General features: G+C 35.4%; 1 protein-coding gene across 2 annotated transcripts in view; it reads right to left on the bottom strand.

The window, feature by feature from the left end:
• Positions 1 to 981: 981 nt before the first annotated feature.
• The window catches only part of SLCO4C1 (solute carrier organic anion transporter family member 4C1), a 29,624-nt gene continuing 6,392 nt past the window's right edge, over positions 982 to 24,213 (bottom strand). Inside the window, exons 3-13 of one of the 2 annotated variants that reach the window (XM_085041836.1) lie at positions 20,737 to 20,931; positions 18,005 to 18,101; positions 16,998 to 17,119; positions 16,218 to 16,333; positions 15,777 to 15,921; positions 13,732 to 13,927; positions 9,422 to 9,575; positions 7,495 to 7,682; positions 5,430 to 5,494; positions 3,346 to 3,483; positions 982 to 1,817 (exon numbers count right to left, since the gene is read on the bottom strand). In XM_085041836.1, coding sequence (XP_084897962.1) covers positions 1,693 to 1,817; positions 3,346 to 3,483; positions 5,430 to 5,494; positions 7,495 to 7,682; positions 9,422 to 9,575; positions 13,732 to 13,927; positions 15,777 to 15,921; positions 16,218 to 16,333; positions 16,998 to 17,119; positions 18,005 to 18,101; positions 20,737 to 20,931 — 1,541 coding nt within the window. In that variant the 3' untranslated portion in view covers positions 982 to 1,692. The remainder of the gene's footprint in view (positions 1,818 to 3,345; positions 3,484 to 5,429; positions 5,495 to 7,494; positions 7,683 to 9,421; positions 9,576 to 13,731; positions 13,928 to 15,776; positions 15,922 to 16,217; positions 16,334 to 16,997; positions 17,120 to 18,004; positions 18,102 to 20,736; positions 20,932 to 24,213) is intronic. The other variant, XM_085041837.1, reaches the window with a different exon arrangement.

Raw genomic sequence — 24,213 nt, 5'->3', positions numbered from 1 at the left:
TTGCTTGAAACTTCTTCAAAAGAGGAAACTCTCACTGCTCTGCCCCAGAAGTTTTGTAATCTGTGCAACCACACTAAGCAGCAGAAACTAAACTATGATCTCACAGTCTAAGACAGAACAAAAGATACAAGTTTACTAGTTAAGCTACATGTCCTAATTTGCTATACCCCATACAAGCCATGTCAGAGCAGGAAAATTAATTCAGAGTTTTAGGCCACATACCCAAACATTAAGGAAGATCAGTATTTCATTCTTTCAGGCGAAGTTACTCATCATGCTATGACCTCATTCATCAGGAAATGATCACAAAACTTACCAGAAGACATTCATTGATACGGATCGAGCAAATCCTGCCCCTTTCCTTCTCTCCCTCAAAAGCCATCAAGTCTAGTGCTTTCACAGGGTGTAGTCTATTTCGCTTTATTTCCTGAATAGTTGTTTAGAAATAGAGGATCTTCTTGAGCTGCATACTTAACCTCTACCTAATTTAACAGCTACATGTAAAGAATTAGATGAAACATGAGCCATATGCCATAATCCTTTGTTCTAGCACTCATTTAAAAATCTTGGCAGAGTCAATGAGTATAGTCCTTGTAAGCCCAAGGAAGAGGGCACACAGCTTCATATAAGTTACATAAAAAACCACAGGAAAAAACCCATTTCATAACAAAGTAAAACACGTGGATAAAAGTAAAATAGAGCATATCTTACTGATTAAAATTTTCCTGTCAATAGTGAATGATATTTTGGTATTAGGCAATATAGTTTAATGTCCGATAATAGTAGCTAACTTGCGACCACTTGTATTGTGCTATACAAATATGGCTTTAATAACATGACTTAGGTTAGGTCAAAAAGAACAACTAAAGTTATATTTTAGTTTTATGCTTCCATATATATTCTTGGTAGCCTTCAGCATTGTGTTTCTTGGAGTTGAGAAGAACTCAGTCACATTTGGAAATGACAGAGCATACACAGATATAGTAAGAAAATAGGTTTTATTTTCAAATTTTATAGAAATATTTTAACAATGCTTCAATAAAGCAGCTGGACAGCAAGTCTCTGTATTTATTCCAGATAGAAACTCAAGCATTAAATTAACAAATACTTTTATTTTGCAACCCAGCTATCCTATCCTAACTGTTTACATTTTTCTACAAATACTAAAAAGTGAACTTATGCTATTAAAATAACATGTAAAAATATTTCTAAAACATAGCCAAACTCACACATTCCCAAGTGCTCCTACAGACAAATCCCCAAAGGCACAAGCCCAGATTATGTGCACATTAAGTCCTTTTTAAACATACACAGTTCCCTTCAATATACGAAGTTACTTGTTTTCTCCCAGTACAGTAACATTTAGGGATAAATGGGGTGCAGTCAGCTCAGTTCAGTTTATTTTTCCTGTTTTATGATCAGAGTATTCATCTTGTTTCAATTAAGTTACATACTAGACTTTTAAAATTAGACTGCAGATTTCAGTGTCACTTCTTTGCATAGAAACAATAGAATAATAAACAATGTTTAGCAAATTAGAGAACACTGCACATTCACAAATATTTCAAGTTGCTAAATTGTTCAATATGATCATTTATATTTAGGAAACAGTGTACAAGAACTTTGGTATAAGTGTTGTAATAATGCTTATTTTTACTGTTTTCTTTCAAAAGTCCCTGATTTGCTCACACTTTATGTGCGTATAGCAGATGTCTTTTCTGAAGTCTTTCGTGGCAGGGCCTTAGTTAGTGGTGGAGGCTTGTAGAAATACACTGCCATGACCAAAAAGATGATTGTGATGATTTTGCAAGCAGCACCTGAATGCACAGAACAGGAGAGTCTTTATTGCACTCACTTTGTAGCAGATGCAATGTTTTGCTCATTTATAAAGCTTCATATGGTGAGTTACATACACCCCGTAAGGCTGAAATTCATAGCCTCCATTTAAATGTATTTTTGCATGAATTGCAAAGTGCAGATAAAGGCAGTCAGTCACCTGAATTCAGTCCCCTCACCTGCCTGCCAGTTTTTGCTTTCAGCAGCTGTTACCTTTGCTTCAGTTCTGTATTTCTTCACCCCGTTCTAGCCTAAAGTGCAAGTCTTCCTTATTTCTTGTTTCAGCACTGTCATTCTTTATATCAATATTCTCTTTTCCAGAAACTAAAACTTCCTACATAGAATTATTGTTAAGTATTCTCTCGTCAGCTGCCGTAAAAGGTTACAGAAAGGTATTTGTGCAACTTGGAAGGCCAAGGAGAAGGGCAAAACAGGAGGGATTGTATTTTATCACAAATATACCATGAGATAGTTAAACCCCAAGTTGTGACTACTGCTTTCTCAGTTTCAGGTTTACACAGCAGCACTTCAGTTTACACACTATAAATACCACAGTTGCTAGAAGACAAGACAGCAGCACTTATCACAGATGCAAACTTAGCCTACCTTCTCTCCCACTGGTATAAATACCTCATGCATTTGAAGGGAACAGATTGTTAAACAAGTCATGAATTTTTTTGGCTGGTGTTCAAAGATATTTTCAAGAACTTTAGATAAGTTAGGAAAAAGAACTGAAACATAAAAAGAGGAAGAAAGCCCCTCAGACCTTAAACTGCCAACACACCAACCCAGAAAATGACAGAATGGTTTGAGTTGGAAGAAAAACTAAAGATTGCCTAGTTCCAGCTGTGTACTATGGGCAGGGACACCTTCCAGTAGATCAGGCTGCTCAGGGCTCATACATTGAACACTTCCAGGCATGGAGCATCCATAACTTGTTGCTGCAACCTGTTCCAGTGCCTGGCCACCCTCTTAGTAAGAGTTTCTTCCTAATACCTAACCAAAACCTACTATCTGAGTTCAAATACATTGCCCCTTGTTCCATTACTGTGCTCTCTGATAAAAAATCCTTCTCTATTTTGCAGGCTCCCCTTCAGGTACTGAAAGGCCACAATAAGGTCAGCTTGGAGCCTTTTCTTTTTAGGAGAGGTGTTCCATCCCTCTAATCATCTTCACACCCCTAATCATGCTCATGGCCATGAAGACAGAGTGAAATGTGTACCGGTCCCTTAAAATCTAGTAAATAAAGTGTGACAATAAAGCAAGAGCAAAGAGCAAAGTTATTTTGTGTTATTATTAAAAAAGCTTTTTAAGTAACCTTAAAGGGTTACTTGCTGTGGTGTTTCTCCTTCCATAATATTTTGCTTGTTATTATTTATGAAAAAAACTTTAAAACCACTGCTGCTAAAAATTAGAAGTGTAAGATTCTATTTTTAAATAATTCCCATCTAGTATCAGGATCACTGTATCTATTACCAGGTGTATATATATTTAATATAAAATACTTACTTATGCCCATAAGCAAATAAGCCATTCTTTTATTGTCATATATCCAGCAGGCTCCTTTAGTTTCACATTCATTAATATCCCACAGAGTACAACTGTTATCTATAGCAACTCCAAACAAAACTGGACCAGGAATAGTACCTAAAAAAATACATTAACACGTTAGAATGTTTGAGTTACTTGGAATACCTGGTCTTCATGCATACAGTGAAATGCCAAGCTGGTGGGGAAGATAAAATGGGAGAATCAAACACTAAACACAACATTTTAATCAAAATCATAGGCCTCATATTACATAGCATGTCTGCACCTAACATTGCTCTCAATAATAACAATAGGTAGGATGCATAGAGTATCAGTTAATTCTTTACACCGTTCTCACTTTGTTAAGCAAGAAGTTTATTCAAAGACTTGAGCTTAACTTTATCAGTGTTCATTGGAAAAAACATGATTAAAATCAGGGATAAAAACACCTAATCAAGGAAGCAGGAATTAATTGAAAGAATTCTGATCTATTCCAAATGAAGGCAACTAAAATATTATGTTCATATGTTCAGTTATACATTTCTTCCCATTCCTCAGATATAGCCAAGCTTCCAGTAAAAATTTTGCAAAAAACAAAAACAAAAAAAAAAAAAAAGAGAATAACAGGAAAAACCCCAACAGAAAAAAAAAAAAAAACGGGAAAAAAATGCCAACAGAAAAAAAACGCAGAAAAATAAAAACCCAGAAAAAAAAAACCTAGGGAAAAAAACCACAGGGGGAAAAAATAGAAAAAAAAAAAAAAACAAACCAAAAAACAGAAAAAAACTCAGAAAAAACCCAATGTTTAAAATTATTCTCGCATAGATTGATTAATGCTGTGTGATTTGTGTGTTATAATGCAGAAGTTTCTTGCATCCAGGTATAGCCAATTTTACAATAAGCACTCCAGGTACATCACTGCATGCTTACCCAACCTACCCAAGGCCTAAACTTTTCTAGAACTAATAAGTAGCTATGTCCCTCACCAGGTCTTCTGCCTAAAACCCCTGTGTGATGCCTAAAATCCGCAGCATAAATATGTTGCTGGTAAATAATGCTGTTAATTGCTGCCTTTTTCAGTCATAGTACAGGCAGTGCAAAAACTTCTACTGTTCCACAATGAAGTCAGGAGTTAGAACTCTACCATAAATATCTGAGCTCTGAGTAAAGTGAAACAGACAAACAATACTGAGCACTACCTTTCAGCTAATTTCTACATGTGAGGATCTTTGCTTTTGTTACACTTTATTGGTAGAATGACTTAGATTAATCAGAGTTTAAATGCAGCAAAGCAGAACTCAAACTGTTGGATTTTTCAAAGGAGAGGGAATGGCTGCAGTCCTAAATATTGGTATAAAAGTCCAATCAGCAATGGTGTCTTGTCCCAGTCTTGAATTAAATATGCCATTTAAAAACCATCTGATACTAAAACAAGAATTTAAAATATGCCTGAGAAAATTCAAATTAGCGTGGACCAGAAAATGCCTGTTAGTATTACTTAGCTTTGTTTTACTTAAGGAGATTCATCTGTCTTACTAAAATGCTGGAGATGCTTAGATTTAGAATTTAAGTATTGTATTTCCCACATTACACTCAGTAATTATTTATGTACATTTGTCTACAATTTCAATAAATGTTAAAATTAGTCACAGGCATTCTAAGGGAAAGAAGGAGAAGAATGGCTACATCTATTCACTATTCTTTTAACTTCTGAATTTCAGAAGTTAACTACATGAAGCTGTTTTCTATTACATCAGCTTTCTTATCTCAGCTTTCAGAATAGGTCTTCTGGGTAAAGTAACAGCAGATATTCTTTACTGAAAGAGTGACAGTTACCTGTATTTGGTTTGTACTCTTAAGAATGAGAAAGGCTACAGTGGCCATGAATGCCCTATTAACAAGGAATTTGAATCCAGAGGGTACCTTACAAAAAGTGTATACTATAAGCCAATGACAGACTGCTTCAAGCTCCTCTGAAAGCTTCTTAATACACTATTTAAAGGTCTAGAAAAAAAAGTCAAATAGATTATTCAGAGGTAAATGCTTCAACAAGAAAGTCATACCCAATAGTCGCAGAAACAGTAATTGTACTCCAAGAGCAAATGAGCGCTGTTTATCTGGCACACACCTGTAAACAAGATTTGCAGTTAAAGACAGAGTAAACAAGTTCCATTTCTGTGCTGTCTCTCAGTAATTATGCTTTGTCACTACACAATCTTTTAACCTGTTAATTGCAGAGGTTTAGAAATCCAGTGTGCAGAACAACTAACCAAACTACTTCAACTGGTGTTTAGATGAATGATAGAAAAACTTCCAGTAGCCCATCAAGAAATTTTATATTTAACTAGTTTAACAAAATAGTACAAATAGAAAGGAAGCTTGCTGTCAGCACCCTGATATACTACCAAAATTTTTTCCATAGAGCAACCAAAGAAATTAAAGACAGTGCTAGGGTGCAATTGTGAGCTACTACATCTAAAGATGCAATACATGAATTGAGACTAGACTGCAGCACAGCAACTTGCTGTATTTCCATAAACTTTGCATATATTCACCTGACTTTATAAATAAACTCTACTGGCCTAAACTATACAAACCAATATATTGATTTAATAAGTAGCAGAATTTACCTCCTTACCTCTTACCAATTTTAAGATATTTTTCCAGGAGCAAACATATTTTTATGACAGTGTCTTAAAGATACTACCATAAAGATTAAATACAACCTAACTTGCTTAATGTATACAATTTAGTTTCGGAACTATTTTCTTTAATAAACTGTATCATGCCTTTTATTAAACTCTCAGTGTTGAAAAAGACCATATTTACACTTTCAGAAGTTATTCCCACATTCGGGAATATGTATGAGAATTAGCCACATGAAAACATCCAAGATGAGCACTTATCAGCAGTCAGTGTTAGGATCCTATTATCTATAAAGGCATTTAAGAGAAGAAGAAGTTTTACATCATGCATGTGATTATTTCTAGCACTGTAGCACTGTCATGAATATATGAGTTTATGTTTGAAGTTGCACAAAATAGACTCACTGAAAAGATATCAGAATGTAAAACTTAATGACATTTATCTATTTAAATTAGTTTTTGAAAATCTGAACTACTCTACAGTCCTTTCTTCCATCAAAACAGTTCCATTATTTCAGCTGAATTATATAAGAATTCAAATATCCAAATTCTACTGCTTAGAATTATTGAAATAAATCTACATTGGCTCAATTTTGAAGATAATGCAGAACTTCACATTTTCCTGCCCCCACAGGAAATATGACAATATTCACTGCCCCCAGTAATATGACAAGCTGGTAGTCCAGACTTACACCAAACATGGTCAGAAGGCTACTGCAGAGATCTGTTGTAGTATGTATTTATTTCCTCAGCCTCCTGCCAAAGGGCATCTAGCCACACCCTCACAATGCAACATGCCTGAACATCATGGATATTTTTTCACTACAAGTATTAGACATACAAGTCAGACTTCAACATAAAGCAAAACAGCTCTACATTCAAAAGGAGAAGCATATTTTAAAAATCCAAACAAAACAAAAAATCTAGCTTTCACATATTTGAATTTCAGCAATTTGTAAGACAGCAAAATCACCAGTTAACATGCTATCACATTTTATACTAATAATCACAATACATGCAACATCAATATCATGGGAAGTAGTCTACAGTTCTTGACAGACTACATTTTTCAAGCCAGAACTCTGAACTGAGACAGGAATCAAAGGTTGAGAACACAAGACTAATTGTTATTTTGTTCTTTCCCTGATATAATTTGAAATCCTGACACTATCAATATACAAGCTAGTCAAATATTTTCTTCATCAAATGGCACATTTATTCCTTTTTGCTTTAACTAAAACAGTCAAGAGTGCTCCCATAAAACAGATTTTGCTACAAGGAAGAAAGATTTATTTTTATATAGATTCAAACCATATCCACTAACAAGAGTAAACACTGATACGACTGCCGTCAGTTTGAAATACTGCCTGCTTACTACACAACCTCGTTCAAATAGCACATGGCAAAACAAAACAAATAAAAGTACTTCACTGATACTTGTTTTCACAAGAATGTTCCCTTTCTTTCAGACCAAAAAACATACCTGAGAATGGCCACAGTTGTTGGAGTAACAGCCATAAATGTAAAAACAACAGCAAAAAAGAAGAAGGCCAGGAATAAAGGTAAAAATGTGCATTTTGTTGGACATTTCCCAGGGACAGCTTCATAGCGAAAGTCTTCTGAACCATCTTCTCTTTTTGGTTTCCCAATACAGGAACAGTTGTGGTATGTCTACAAATAATTTACATGACAAAATTCAGCTCCAAGAATGACATGTAGTGACACTATTTTGCTATATCTTCATTGGGTCTGCATCACATAAAGCAAGAATAAGCATTGACTTTACCAAATGGGAAACAGTCCATTTCCTGATGAGCACATGACACTAACACTAATTTTTAAAGCTAGTTCATCAGAACTTGTCTGATCCCACCTCACCTGAGCAAAAGTTATTTTTGGCTTTTTGACCTAAAAAGACAGAGATAGTCTCCATTTTTTATAGAGCAGGCTTTTAGTTACAAGCATAAAAAACTTGCAGAAGATAGAGGCAAACCATATGCAGACAGAGAGGTCAGCTCTACTCTTAAGATTTAAGCAGAATTGAACAGAAGCAATACTGGACCACTTTTATAAGCAGGTGAACAAATGAAATATGCTCTTCATCTAAATCCCCAGAAGTTTGTATTCAAAGAAAAAAATAACGTGTCAGTGAAGTGTAAAGTTTCCATTCAAGAAGTGGTCAGTCTCCCACATTTTCTTATGGATAATACCTCCTTTTATTTACCTTCTCATTGTCCTTTTCCTGTATAAAAAGTACAAAGGCATTTCCTGGGTCAGCCTGCCTTTTGGATTTCTCTATACTCCTCCCACATCCCTGCTCAAGAGTTTGCTGTACTAGTAGATACAAGCACAGAAAGCCCCTCAGTTCTGGGAAGGCTTGATAATACCCAGGCACTTGCATGACTTACAATTCCTGTATCAGGGGCTACTAACATTCAAGCTTTCAAAACTCACAGAAGCAGATTTTCATGTATACAATACACATTGAATTTTGCTTAAAGCTCTAGACAAGAACTTCAGCTAATGTCAAGACAATTGCTGACTTTTCTGATTGTCAGTTCTATTTAAAATACATTTAGATTTTACATTTTCAGTATCAGAAAGTCCCATAGAAGTACATTTGCAAAATGGCATGATGCAGTGAGAAACACTGTGAGAAACATTGTGGCTAACCAGTAAACTCTTGCAATGGAACAAGGCTCAGAGATGGGAAAGAGTGATGTGTCCAGAAAGCCCACAGAACAATGCAGGCTGTGAATGACCAGAACTGTTGCAAAGGAAGCTATACAGAAAAGAAGCAGCTATGCCACTTCAGTGAATCAACCAGTGGCGTAAATGCTTCTTCCTGAGTTCATTAAGAAAGTTGACACATTATCCTAAGTTAGTCACACAAACATGGGAGGTAAAGGGCATTGAGTGTGGCTTACCCCAATACAGAGTATAAAAAGGCAGACAACTACCAGAAATATTTCAGAGAGCAATGGGCTTCAACCCACGTATGCCTTCTCAACAACTGGGGAGGCCCAGCACTGTGGCAGTGAACATGTTAGAGGCCAGCAATGGGAGTCACACTGGTACTGGAAGTGAACTGTGTATTGCAATCACTGAATTTTGCTAAATACTACCCTTATTGGTAATGTGTTTTTAGCATATTTTGTATCACTGATAAATAAGTAATCCTGTGTATCATCAACTGTCATCAAGTAAATAAACTAGATATTAAACATCACACCACTCACAAGTGGAATGCCTAAAAACACCGGGTCAGAGTGTATCTTCTGGTAAATGCCAGTTAAATTCATAAATACTGCAATTTCCTGTCATACTAAGGGAAGGACATTTTTGAAATACAGTGCATTTTACAGGAAACCAGAACAAACAATGTCAGCTATCTTCATTGCATAAAGTACCTTTTTCATATCGTTGAAAATATATGAGGTACATCCCGCAAAACAGGGAGAAAAATACTGAACTTCATCTCTGCCACAAATTGGGTAGTACATGGAGCGCAAACACCTGCAGTTAGCGTTGCATGGTGCTGTTAAGTTATACAGAGTGCCTGTTCTGAAAAGCACAAATTAATAGGCTTTTAATAAAGCAACTGAAAAGGAGAAGATATGTAAATACGTAATGCAATACTTATAGCATAATAAATTTTAAAATATTCAAGTTATTTATGCACTTAGTTCTTTAAAAATAAGCATAGTAGTTACAGCTCTAGAGGGAATTTCCATTTAATATGCACCTAGTTATTTTTATGCTATTATTCCTTCCAAAGATTACTCCTCCAATTTCCACTCACAAGAGATGATGAAATTCTGCATCTCAGCCCAACTCTTATATTATCCTCTCCCTCCCACTTAAGTATTTGAATTTCTTCAATTTATAATTTTAAGAAGAAATTACAAAATTAAAAACAGTATTTGGAGTTGTGATCCAAGATTTTTCCCCATTTATGAGTCCAGCTGCAAAGCCATCACATTTTTACTGTTTAACACTCCTGTCAAGACATCTAAATTATACAAGTACTAAGATGACTGCACATGTTAAATGCAGAGTACAATGACATATGCTGAAGGACCTTAAAGATTTTGTCTGGCTATTTAGGGACTAAATAATAAATAACAGAGTTTACTTTAACTCTGGCTCACTATATTTACTCTCAATTCAGGCATTTACTTCCAATACAGGTCATCATGTGGTTTTATTATAAGCGGTACCACCATATTAGCACGAAAAAATCACTTTGGGTTGTGTGAGGACAGTCCTAAGGCATAACTGGAGAGAATAAAAACACCCTTTGATTCCAATAGTAAATCATTAGTAAGTCAAGAATTTTCACAGGTTAAGAGTTCAATCAGCTAAAACCAGGTTACTGGCACTGCCAGTAGTTTACATATTGTACTGTAATATGAAAGTTCCACATAAATTACCTTAAAGGTATGTTTCTTCATGAGAATTTGAGATGGCAAAAAATACAAATAGGTGAAACAGTTTATCTAGGAATTAACTTACATGCATTCAAACTTTGAATGGAGTATTAAGGGCATCATAACTATACATAAAATCCATTTTGTTATAGTACAGCAGAAACCCACTAAATTACACTTGTGTTTTAAGTCTAAACAAACTAACTTCAATTCTCCTATATATGAAGATGAACTACAGCGCACCATAAGTAAACTCAGTAATCACAGATTTGTTCATACAGTGCCTTGTCAGCCTTGTTAGCCAGTGAAGCATACAAAGTCTAGAAATATTTAATCAATTTGGTGGCATTTGTGCTGTTTACACAAACGTTCCCTCACCTCCAAAGACAGACTGAACATTTTGTTATGCACAGAGAAAAATATAACAAAATAGATTTTTTTTTTCCTAAAAAATCTAGCAGATGAGGCCATTGAATGAATGCTCTTTAAAAAACTCTGCAGGTGTTTTTAAACTAGAGTCCCAGAGACATGTGAAAATGAACAAAGTACAGAAACAGTCACACATTTCTGTTCCTTCAAGCTTTTAAGGAAACACTGGGCAATAGAATTTGGCAAAATCAATTCTTTGAAGTGCCTGCTGGATGAAATAAACCATGTTAGTTCTGCTGACAGCCTAATTTAGTAATAAACAGTGTTACTACAAGTACAATGCTGTTTTCATTTACACGAACAAGTGATCATGTTCTTATACAGTTCTGAGACTAAACCTGTAAAAGCTTCCCTCACATTGCCAGGCTATTTTTCAATAAGAAGATAATGCTTGCCATGACAGATTTCTTGAAATACTCCACAAAAATCTGCACCAAGTCAACTCTCAAAGAAGTCTCATAATTTTTTCTTTCAGAGGCATTTGTTCAGTAGCATAAGCAGGAGGCAAACACTTGGCTATTCTTCCACAAGTTTATAGATTTATTAATTTTTTTAAGCTACTGCTATATATTTTGCTTCTTTATGGAAAACAGTTTAAGAACTGGTACTATATTAGTGCCACCGACTATTCTGATGCCCATGTCCAGTAAAGTATAGTCAAACATGTAACATTGAATTTGGTAAAACTGAGCCATTTTTTATAATGGATAACAAGGGAAGAGATATATTTCAGGACTGGTTAACTTTAAATTGCTGTAGATGAGTGGTCTTCAGCAATAGTTAATGACTGACAAAGTTATACAAAACTGTTAAATACAAGTTAGCTGTATTTAACTTTGGATGAAAATCAGTTCAGCTCTAACTTTTGTCAGCTGGTTGTTATCATAGGATCTGGTATAAAAATATGGATAACTTCATATCCCATTTTCTATACCATACCTTCAGCATTTGATTGATGAATACAGATTCTTCTGTTCAATATGGAACTACAAGCTTTCTACAACCAAAATCTGAACTCTGATTTTCACAGTTCTGAGTTGTCCAAGTCATCTGTCTGCTAGAATTTTTTCAGACTGAAGCAAAACCATATTACAGGCATCAAACTTCAATACTGGCCTTTAAATATACTGTCACTTTATAAAGCAAATTGTAAAGATGAAATCAGAATGAGTGATAACTTGGGCTTTAAAGTTTTTTATTTTCTTTCAGTCAACAATCTATTGTATTTGGTTGATTCACTTTGCATACTTTCTGGAAAACTATATACAAATGAGTGTTTGAGTATCACAGCATTCTATTTCTACTCCCTACAAACTTGCATGTGCATTAGAGGCTACAAAACTAATTTCCTCTCCAACCCATCTTCTGCATTTCCATGGTACATGTCATGCCATTGTGTCACTAAAGTATAACACTCCTCTTCCCCATCTTATTTCACTTCCAGTGTCTTTATACCTTGGAGCAGAACTATCAGATTATGCTTTTGTACAAGATATGGTAACTAGCCCTTGTATAAAATGGCGGATTTGGGGAAAACAATAAAAAGGTATTGGTAAGTTGTTCACCAGCTTACACAGCACACAATTCATGCCTATGATTTTTTAAGATGGCACCTAGCACTCCCCATGTACCAGCCTACTACCTTTGCACAGCACTATCTGGCTCTTTGGCAGATCCTCAAACAGCTGGTGGTGTGTCTGGCACTGTTAATTCATGACAAAGTAACTGACCACTTGAGAGCAGACTTTTGGAAGAACTAGCTGCCTTCCTCCTGCTTTTTAAACACTGCTTCTGTGTGCTATTTGAAACTGAGGGAATTGAAACATTACGATCTTATTTCCTTAACAATGTATGACTGGACATTTTCTATGACAAAGTGTCTGTGGTGGTGATTTGACCACATACATTTAATGATTTCTTAAATATGGACCTAAAAATTCCATCTCTAAAGAAAGCTTATACTAGCAAACATTGTCTTTTAATTTTGCTTCATTTTGCTTTCACTCTTCTGACTTTTCCCCCCACTGGTCTACTAGTTTCCACAGTAAGCTTTGTTCACAGCAACAGTCAAAATTCATCCTAGAATTTATTATAATTACTACAAATAGAAGTGTGACTACTACATTCTCATTAGAAAAGAAAATTGTGTTGTTTAAGGGAAAGTACATATTGTTTAGACAATTCTTTTATATAAATGTCAGCCAAAAATATTTTGAACTGTGTTTCAGTTAACCATGTTACTCCACCCATTTTATTATTAAACTGTGTCACAGAGCTATGCCCTCTTTCTGTTAAATTTCTGTCCTGTATCAGCCATTTTACATGCAAAAAATTAGAAAGCCTCCTTCATAAAAGGAGACTGGATGCGCTAGAAACTGATGCTACAATAACATCTTCGCTTTTCCGGTAAAAAGATTGTAATCAGTGTAAAATGCATTGCACCTCTAAACTCTCTCATGAAATTTACTACTCCTTCCAGGAACAAACTGCCCATATTTTCCAGAATTGGTTAATAACAGATGCAAAACCACCACTACAGTGATGTTTACAGTGATATAAAGTTAGCTGTAGTCAATACCATGGCTACTACATCTAGTATGGTTACAGAAACAGAGATTTTTGTGCCAAACAGTACTATACTGCTCAGAATCCTTTGTTGGTAAGGCATCAACACCTTTTTTTCATACAATCTATTACATGAAGATTCCAACTCTAAAACTCAAATTTTAGAGTTCCATAAAACAATTCAGTTTCATACATCAAGGCAAAATATAACATTTTAAATGGATTTTTACTCTATGATGTAACCTATGCATTTAAATATTAACATTAAACCCAAGAGTGCATTAAAATATATTTACCCATTATACGTTTCAGAGACACCTGCAAAAGGTTCATTCCCGCATTTAGCAAATAAAAACACTGTGTTTAACATTAGGGCCACTGAACAAGTGCTTATCACGAACTTGATTATGCCTTTGCAACTCATTTTGAACTTGGAAACCAAGACACCACTTATGACTTGGCCTAGCGCTGCTGCTGGAATTAATACAATTCCTAGAGGAAAACAAGACAGGAGTAGTTACATAAAAATGCAAGACATAATTGTGAAGCAATTAAGAGTAATATTCTATACTTAGAAAAAAGACAAAATAGTTACCCCTGAAATGCAGTCCATGTGATACCATTTTCAAACCACACTACCAGAATCTAACTGCATGAGTAACTTACTCTGCTGTTACCTTTAGCATTTCCAGAGATTTAAATTATGGACAGCGTAATTTATAGTTGTCCAAAACCCAACTTCAACACAGCCAGACTAGATGATTTAGGAGCACTATGGGGCAGAAGTGTCTGAACACCAGTAGATGTCTCCATGAAAACAGAAAATACTCTTTCATTGCTTCATGTGGGTTTTTTTGACATGTCCATACTCTTCGTTATATATCTGTTATGAACTTTTAAATAACAGAACATAATAACTATTATACAGGAGACAGTACAAGATGCAGTAAGACATCTGAAAGATTTGAAGAAGTCTATATCAGTGGGTCAGTTTTGCTGTCATAGTCCCTTATAGTACGCAATCATTTATCTTTGCACTCCAGACAAATAATTAAGCATTTTTACGTCGCTAATCTATAACACAACACAGAACTCAGTACAACTTACACAGACCTGAGACAGCTAACTTTACAGACAGTCCAGGTATAGTGACAAAACTGCGTGGGCCACAGATCACAATAGTCAACAACAGTTTTGTTTCCACGGTCATTGAACTAGCTCAGTTCAGGTACAGCCAGCTTTCAGCATTAGTGTAGGCATTTCTTAAAAGCTGTACATTTAATAAGCACTGTCAATATTTTCAACTCAAAGACAATCAGAAAAGGCCTATGGACAAAACAAAGTAACACTCAGTTTTCCACTTCACTCCTGGTTATTGGTTAACAACTGAACGTGTATTCCAATGTATTTGTATGTAAATCTTGCAGATACTTTTTTTTGATGCTACAGTACTATCTTGTATTGCCCAGAGGAGTCAGTAATTCAGAAAGTCTTTGCCAAACACTTCTTTTGGAGGAAGAGTAACTCAACCAGCATATGCCCACATTGCAGCACTCTACAGCTTAGCAAGACACATTCTAGAAATATTAAATTTGCCTATTGCAAGCATCTGGCATCATGGACATGTCTGCCTTGATCTGGTTGCTATTCTTCAGAATTAATAGTGTCAAAGTTAATCATGTGACCCTACTGAGGGCAGCTCTTCCATCAGATTTTTTCTGTTTCTCCAACACTAAGTCTTTCATAGCTTTCTCCTGTTCTATTACTTCTGCATATCAAATAATAAACAGGTGACAGTAAGCCAACTATAGAACCAGTTACATAATGGCTTTGTAACATATCCTGATTAGTCATTTTATTGCAAACTCATTGTAACATCAGTGTGGAATTAAAGAAGAGAAAGGCAAAGTCAACTTATTTGTGATAAGCACTGTTTTTTTTCTAGCTGCCCTCGACCTTGATTGTCTTAGTAGGGACTAAGGTGCTACAGCCAATTTTAAATAAGGAAAATTAAATGTTTTTCACCAAGAATAAGAAAGAAATTATAGTTTCATCAGCACACAAAATCCTCACTCCACTTTGAATATGAGTATCAAGTCTTCAGAACCTACAAACAACAAGTAGAACTACACCCTTGATGAATTCAGTACTAGAGTACTAGGGCAGGCAAGAATAACAAAAATACTATTCTGATCACTGCATTCCATCTAAGTACATTCACAAATATCTCACACACAAAAATAGATACCTATATAATCTTTTACCTGTAACATTAATGAAGTGTTCAACACAATATATTTAATTGTAAAATTTAATTGTATAAAACAAAAAGCCACATTACCTCCAAGAGTTGCTGAAAAACTTGATGATTTTCCAAACTGATTTTCTATAAACTTTGGTAGAAAGGTTGCAAATCCAGTGGCAACTACAGCTTCTGTGGAACTGGCTATTATTAGACTCATAAGCACTGGATTCTTCAATAGTATCTACAGGGAGAAATTATCATAACACTCTGGAAATTATTTGATTTTGGTACCAACTAAAGTAGAAGTCACTATATTTTAAAGGTAGATACTCTGAAATAGAACTTCAGCAATATGCTTTTCTACCAATCTCAATTATCAACAAGATGAATGAGTATTAAATTATCATTAGCATTGAAGTCTTCCCTATCACAACATGGTAAGTCATTACCTTTCTAAAGACCTCTGAAAAAACTTCTGAAAAAGAATTTCACTTCTCAGAATATATTCAGTTTTAGCAAATTTGAGATTTTTCTTACCATGAGAGCCATAGGAAAGTCTTTAAAACTTTGTCCAAAATTGTTGGTCTGAACCAGTATCTGACTTCCATCATCATGAGTTTCAGAGATTTTCTCAGCCTGTATTTTTGCTGTTCCTACAAATGGCCATATTTATTGACAATGAAAACATTGAATACCTGCACTCCTAAACAATGTCAAAAAGCTACAAAAACTGAAGCCTTTTTTTTTTTTTAATTTTTATTTGGTTTTTTTTTTAAATCATCCTCACAGTCTCCCATTTCTTACTTCATTGTTTCTTTTCCTCCATCATTTTGCCTTCAGCATTAGTATAAGAAGTCCCTCTGGATGCTCATGGAATTTCCACATGATTCTTGGTGGTTAACACACAAGCTTTAAATATAGTCCTGGGTGCTTAGCTGCTTAGCTACAAGCATCTTTCAAATTTTGACCACCAGTTTCCATGCTTAGGTATACATGTTTCCAGTCCTACTGTACATCATTGTATAGAATCATAGAATGGTTTGGGTTGAAAGGGGACCTTTAAGATCATCTAGTCCCGGCCCACTGGCCATGGGCAAGACCACCATACAGAAGATCCTCCCTCTAGCTGATTTGCCTTGTTTTAAAGGCTGCATATGGAAGTAGGAAACAAAAAAAGAGTACTTGTCCTCAGATTTTAGTCGAAGAGAGTTAACAGCAAAACAAAATCAAAGATGAAACATTCAGTCCAGCAGTCCATAATCGACAAATATAAACAAATCTCCCTTCCAAAGCAGCCACGTACTGCTAAACCTTTACCTGGTAGATTCTTTGGAAAGCATGAAAAAGGTATTATAAGAAGCCAAATTGCAAAAAAGCATGCAAGAAATCCTATCCACCATGCTCCAAGCCAACGTGGGTCATCTTGATCCACCTTTGTACTGGAAAAATAATTCAGAAAAAGCAGGTTTACCTTTCTGAATTTCAGATTTCAGTGAGCTGGAGTATTTCCTTTTAATAAATATTTAACAGAAAACCCTTTAATAATACCATTTTCTTAGTTTTATATGTATTAAATATATTGTTTGCTTGTTTAAACCAACTTCACTGGGCAATTATAAAAATATTGTATTCTACCAAATGTAGCCTTCAACTCACTAGTCATGTTATTCCAATTTAAAGACTGTTCTTTGGCTCTAATTTCAAGAGCCTGAATCTGGAAAAGCTGGGTTTAGAAAGATTCCTCATTATCAGTGAGTTACAGCAAAGCCAATTCAGATCTTCAAAATGCCACTGCATTGATCTGAAGGCTCTAAAACTGAGGAAACAGAAGTGTAAATGAAGAAGTTGGTTCAGACAGTAGTACAACTTATAACATTTTTTCTTTAATAGTGGACTATTACTCAACTGATAGATTTTCCAGCAAGCTCTTCCGTAGGACTAAGGAGCAATATCCTAACCCTCATATTCAAACTCATGGAAACTTTTTCCACAAGAAATCAGTACATGCAGCTTAAACTTGAATAAACAACTAAGCAAAAGAAAAAGCTTTTTTTGTTACTGAGGTTTAAAATAGCTAATATTTAAATGCTATAACTAACCATTCGCACCACAAAGAAACTTTCAAACACAGTGGAGTCACTACTAACTCTGGGAAGTAACTCACTTGCCTGAAGCCTTTATAAGGGCAACTTGCTTCCAAGTTAATGAAGCTTGTGAAAATGCAGTATTTTTTTAAAAACTTTCTCCTCACAGGGAGAAAAGCTGAAGATTAAAAAAAAAATAGGAAAAGAAAATTAGAAGCAATAAACTAATTTGTATCTTGCCTTTCTGGGATCTGGATATCAATATAAACCTTAAGCAGCTGCCCTCCTAGGACATAGCCAATAGCAGGACCCAGCAGAGACATGGCATAGCCAATTCCTAGAAGAGAAAATACATCAAGTTCACCATAACTTCTTTAACATTTTTAAACTTTATTTTAATGAAATTCTTAATTCAACTTTAGACCAAAAGGTTGCTGTAACTCAACTTATTCTTTCACTGTCACTACTTCAATTATGGCATACAGAAGACAAAATCTATAATCATGCCTCAATAAGGAAATTTGCAGCTCTCAAATTAGAAGCTTCAACTCAGAGGTTCAGCAAAAGGCATTTCACTAACTGCACCTTTAGGCATTATTAGATTGCTTTTTGCCCGTTTTGTGCCTACATTTAAAAGCTAGCTGGTGAAAAAGAAATCTAAGTAAAATTATGAGCATTGGTTGTTAATAGCATTGGCCACAATATTTAAGAACCTGCTTATTTATATTTTTGAGTCTGAAGTTGTTTGCTGGACCTTCTAAGACCAGAAGACAGACTTACATTAAAGTGTCTGACTGGAGTAGTATCTGCCTTAAAATAAAAAGCCAGGGCTCTTGACAGCCCCTGAGAGTTCTTAAGGAAAAAAACCCAAACAAATGAAAAAACAAACAAGCTAGCTCCCCCGCCCCGGCAGACAAACAAACAAACAACCCGCAAATTTGCAGGTGTAACCATACCCTACAAAAGAGTACAAGAGTTTTTTGATGTCACAGTTGTGTCCCTGGCCTTCCAGACAGACTTCTGTCGCAGTTTAGCACTCACTGATAGCAGGAGCACTGTCTCTGCAGATTAAGGCTTGCAATTAATAGCAACTAGATCCGTCTTTAATTAGTGAACATGCATTCATACTGCTGATATTCTATGTTGATGATATGTTCTCCATATGATATGGAGAACATACATGTTGCTTCTCCAGGTGAAATCATCTGGATTACTCATTTGTTTGGATGCATGCATCACAAGTACTTAATTTCCCTCTAGTTAGTAAGAGAAAATGATGGGAGAGTCAGGAAGGTGAGAGGGGTGCAAGAGGGGGAAGCAATGCAAAATGGGATATTCAAGTAAGTAAAAATAAATATTGAATAGATATATCCCAGGTTTTCCCATGTTTTGGAAATAATTACATGGTCATAGGAACTTTGTGAGCTAAGTTAATACTCACCCTACAGAACTTCAAATTGAGTTCAGAAAGTGTCTCCCATACACTCAATTTAAATATCCTCCCATATACTCAATTTAAATACTATTTAGAATTGTTTAACTTCAGTGGCTTTACTTGTAGATATCCCAGTTCAGCAAGAGCAGAACAATCCTCATGAAAGTGCACCCAGTTTCAAAGTGAAAGAAACCACCAACTTATGAGTTGCAGGCTTATAGTAAAAGATGCTAACAGCTATTTACAGTTTTAGGAGTGGGTTCTGGGTTTGTTTTGGTTTTGTTTTGTGGGTTGTTTTCTTCATTTTTTTGTTGCCTTGCATAAGCTTACTTGTATTAGGTAAAGCAACACAATATACTTAATATATTGCATGAAAGCAAGAAAAAGAATCAAGGCTTAGTTACCTACCCACTCATTTGCATTCCCATTTTCTCATATTAGGCAGAATATACTGCTCTTCTGAACTCAGTTGCCTGAAGATTGTGCATGCATTAGTTTATTGTACTGGTCTGTTTTTCTAAGAATGAACACTGACACCATTCTCCTGACTTGCTCCCCCAGTCATGTAGCAACCCTAATTTTGCTCTATTTATTTCACTGCTTTCCAGGGAGGAGACAGAGACGGAAGAAAAAGTGTAATATCTCTCTCAAAATAAAGAAATAGCAAAAATAAAACTTGCCTTTTTTATCTAAGATTTATCATATGAAACTGTCCTTTTTGCTGGCATCAAAGGCAGTACCTTGCTGGGAACAAGTGTGCAAAAACTGTATGCAAACAGATAACTATTTCAATTTTGCCCCTTAAAATACTGATTTAGTCTAGCAAACAGTCCTGGAATCTGACATGCTTTGAATTCCTCCAGCAAGTAACCAGTATAACTAATATGTTTTTAATCAGGTTACATATAAGATGGGAGAAATTAATATCTTTATACACACAGAAAACAGACTTAGACTGCAATGAACTTGGCAATAAAAAGGCACATAACCTAGAGAAGAGTGATGGAAAAGGATTAAAAACCATTGCAAGAATTAGTATTCCTTAGCTTTTAAACAGCCTCAGTAAAGCAATCCCTGTTCTTCCAGTACATCCAAGTGCCAAATTTGTATGTGGCTAGCTATTAGAAATTAAGTCAATAAAATTGTTAAAGGATACAATATGATCTAGCTACTGACCTGATTGATACAAAGTATTTTTCAACACCCCTGACTAAAAAGTAAGTTTTTGCTGCAACCTATTCTGTTGTTAATGGAAAGGCTACCTTTACCGTTTAACCATTTTCAGTTACTGATGTGAAAAAGTGACAGGAGGGGTACTCAAAGTAGCTATACTTTCCTCTACAAAATAAAAATTGAACAGACTTGGTACTTAGAGCAGACTAACATCTAAATTGCACAGTAATTGATGTAGAAACACTTAATGCATAAAAGTAATAAATACAAGACTGTTTAATTAGAGGAATTCACAAAAGCATTTGGAAGGCATTGCAGTCTATGATCTATCCAGACAAAGTGTTACAGACAGTTTTAAAGTTACCTATATAAAGTGAAGACTTGTGTTTTGGGACACTATCATCAATAAAAGCTGTCCCCAAAGTATACAGAGGAGTTCCTCCAACTCCCAGCAGCAGCTGTCCCAGGATAAAGACATACAGATAGTTGTGAAGGGAAGAGTTTGTGCTGGCACTGCAGGTAGCATTAGCAAAGGTGGTTTCTGCAGTTTGACATGTATCTGAAAAACAGAGACAACAAGACTTTACAATTATATTGCCTAACTCATCACAGTCCAACCTGAAGAAGAATCTGCACTGAAATATAAACTACAAATGCTGTTATGTCAGGCTCCCATTTTAATTTTCACACCTATTACTATATCCAACACAGCAGTGCCAAGCCTTCTGTGGTACCATATCCCCCAAAAGAAATACTATCAGGGCTTGGGTTTTGTTTCCTCTCCAGGATAGCAGAATTAATGAAATAGCCTTATTAAAATATTTTGGCTTGTTGAAAGTATTATTGACCAGATGTAATGGACGCTTCATTTTGGTTTTGTATCTTGTAACATTTCTGAACAACAGAATAACAATTATATTCTATATTATACATACTTATAACAATCTCCACTCAAGTGACAGAGCAGCCCAAACCACCTGAAGAAAGCTGGGCCTGCTGGTAAGTACAGTCAAGTCATTAGCAAAGATAATCCGCCCTTTTACATTCACTCCTTTGAGAAGTGTTTGCCTATGAAAAAGGGAAAAATCTTAAAAATCTATGCCACTGTCTCTCAGAGAACAAACACATCTCCAAAACATGTGTCTCCAAAAAGAGAAGTTAATGTAAAGCATGTGTACTTGTGCACACACACAAAGAGGAAAGCAGTGGTACAGCAGCATAAGGTTGTGTCTGCTCCTGCAATATTTGGCACAACAAGGAGGGAAGAGAAAAGAGAAAGTAAAGAAAGGGAGTATGTGATGTGTTCTCCTTTCTCTTGCTCTCATTGCACTTTTGGTAAGAGTACCAAGTGATAAGATCCAGAAGCATGGTTCTTAGCATGTTTTTCCACATAAGAGCATAAAACCCCAAGAGGAGAAACCCATCCTTTTTGGTGGTAATGAGCCCCACTGTAGAAATACATGAAAATGTCCTCATTTCCACTGTAGAAATACATGAAAATGTTTCATGTAAAAATACATGAAAAGTAAGCAGACTGATTAATTCACACTACTACACTACAAAATTATTACATCCTTTATTTTCCTTAGGTCCTTTTACATCTGAGAACACTTCTAACTTTAGCAAAGAAAGGGCAAGCTCAATCCACACTTCGGGCTCACAAAACAAAGCATAAGGAAGTGCTGGCTACACAACAAATATTTAAAGAAAACTGTCTACATTGGTGTTAGAAATACATCCATGGCTTTTATCATTACTTCCTATAGCACACATTAGGTGATACAGTGCTGTTGCACGTAAACAGGCCAACATAAGGGATAAGAAAACCTCATTTCAAAAGGCGGAGTCCTTAAAGTTTTCCTTCCTTTCAACTTAGGAAGTGTGCTGGGTATATCTGTCCCAATGGTTGACTGTCTTCACAATGAAGCTATCTTCCTTGTGTCAAGTGAAAAACTACAATTCATATGTGCTGCGACAAACATATTGAAACATGTTTAAATTTGTAAAATAAAATCCAAGACGGAAGTTTGAAGGTACATTGCTTATAGTATCTGCAGTTTTCACAATCTTCTGTGCCATCTCTGAGTAACCAAATTAGTCTGATTCTGTTAGGGACACACCAGTAGGGGGAGGCCCTGACTGCACATACCGGAGCCAGCTGAGGCACTGGTGTCCCGTGCAACCTGGAAAAGTTAGCAAAGCAAACAGCTGATCATACCTGGATTACAAATTTGAGTCTAAAGCCTTCCTGGAGAATAGAAAATACATTTTCCAGTGGCTAAAAAAAACTGATAATAGGCAGACCATTGATTAGCAGCTCTTTCAATATGAAATGGATTAAACTGTTTCTGGGAAGTGGTATTATGATAAATAAATGATCAAATAGATTTATAGAGTAGGATATGTATATACTCAGGATAAAAGTCAATTATTATCTCAAGATGAAGCAGTAAGTTCCAGGAAGTCTATAAGATTTATGCTGGAGGCTAGATGTATTTCAGACTAGACTTATTAATTAACGTGGCAGTCATATTAAATGTTGCTTTGAACAGTATTTTAAAGTTATCCTGCATGTAAAACTCAGTGTACTGACACGTAACAGACAAACATTAATAATCAAGTAACCAAATAACAAGTAACAAGAGCTGTTCACAAATAAATTAGGTGGTAGATTTTAATAGAAAGCATCAAATATAAGCTAACCAAAAAATACTAAGATCTCTACAAGCTACTCATACAAACAAACAATCAAAAAGGTAGGCTTTTGGGGTATGGTGCTATTTATTAAATTCTGCAACTAACTGTATAGGTAAAACGCGTCATCAACCTCAGAACTAGCTAAACCAGACATCCCATAATCCTGTACTGTGGTTTACACAGTTGAGCCATCAATTTAGTCTAAAAATAGTACAATAATTATTTTATACATATATATTTAATATATTATAAATATAATATAAAACCAAATATTTATATAAATACATATATAAATATTTTAAAAGTAATAGTAGTACAACAACTAAACTGTTGCACTGCACCTGGAGATTTACATTGACTGCCATGGTACAGGCGTTCCCTGCACTCTTAGTCATTTATCTTTGACAGTGTTTCATTTAAGATCAGCTTAAGATCTTAAATGTGCTCACCACGGCCACAGCATAGGCACCTGCCTTACAACAGTCAAAACAGCAGGAATGCTGTCAGCTGACAATGCTGTGGTGAAGAAAACACATTCCAATTCAAAAATTCCATACTGCTTTTAGATTTCAAAACTGAAGTTTAAAAACATGTCACTAATGAAGGTATCAACATCTATAACCATCTTCAATAATGGATGTTGGATGAAACGTAAATGTGTTCTATGGGATTTCAACTAGAATTGCTTGAAAGGGAAAAAGAGCAGTTGCAATAGCTGGTAATCTGCTCCCCCACACTCAGTATCTTGTTTGAAAAAAATATAAAATCAGGTTTAAACTTTCATATATTAAATTCAGCTTCCCTTTCATACTACAGTGAAGTAGGGATGTCAATACTGACACCAAAATTGTAGCGAGATGGCACTGTAACAGAGCAAAGAGCAAGTAACCTGTTGCCCCTCCACTATGAGGTAACAAGTTATTATCTGCTCATAGACCCCCAAACACTAAGGAGTGCTTTCTTTTGACCTTATTCACTTATTCACTTAAAATGTCAGTGAATTTCCATTCCAGATGCTCATTTATTAGACAGGGAAGAAGAGCTTGCCAAACTTTAACTAAATTCTGGACAGCTCATAGAAGTGGATTAAATTATAAACACCAGAGAAATTAATCTGAGAACCAACAGCCTTTCATCAGATTGC

Source organism: Lichenostomus cassidix, chromosome Z, assembly GCF_008360975.1.
Source record: "Lichenostomus cassidix isolate B80296 chromosome Z, HeHo_3.0, whole genome shotgun sequence".
Lineage (NCBI taxonomy): Eukaryota > Metazoa > Chordata > Aves > Passeriformes > Meliphagidae > Lichenostomus > Lichenostomus cassidix.
Note: the sequence above shows the minus strand (reverse complement) of the source record. Positions and strands in the feature narration are given on the sequence as shown.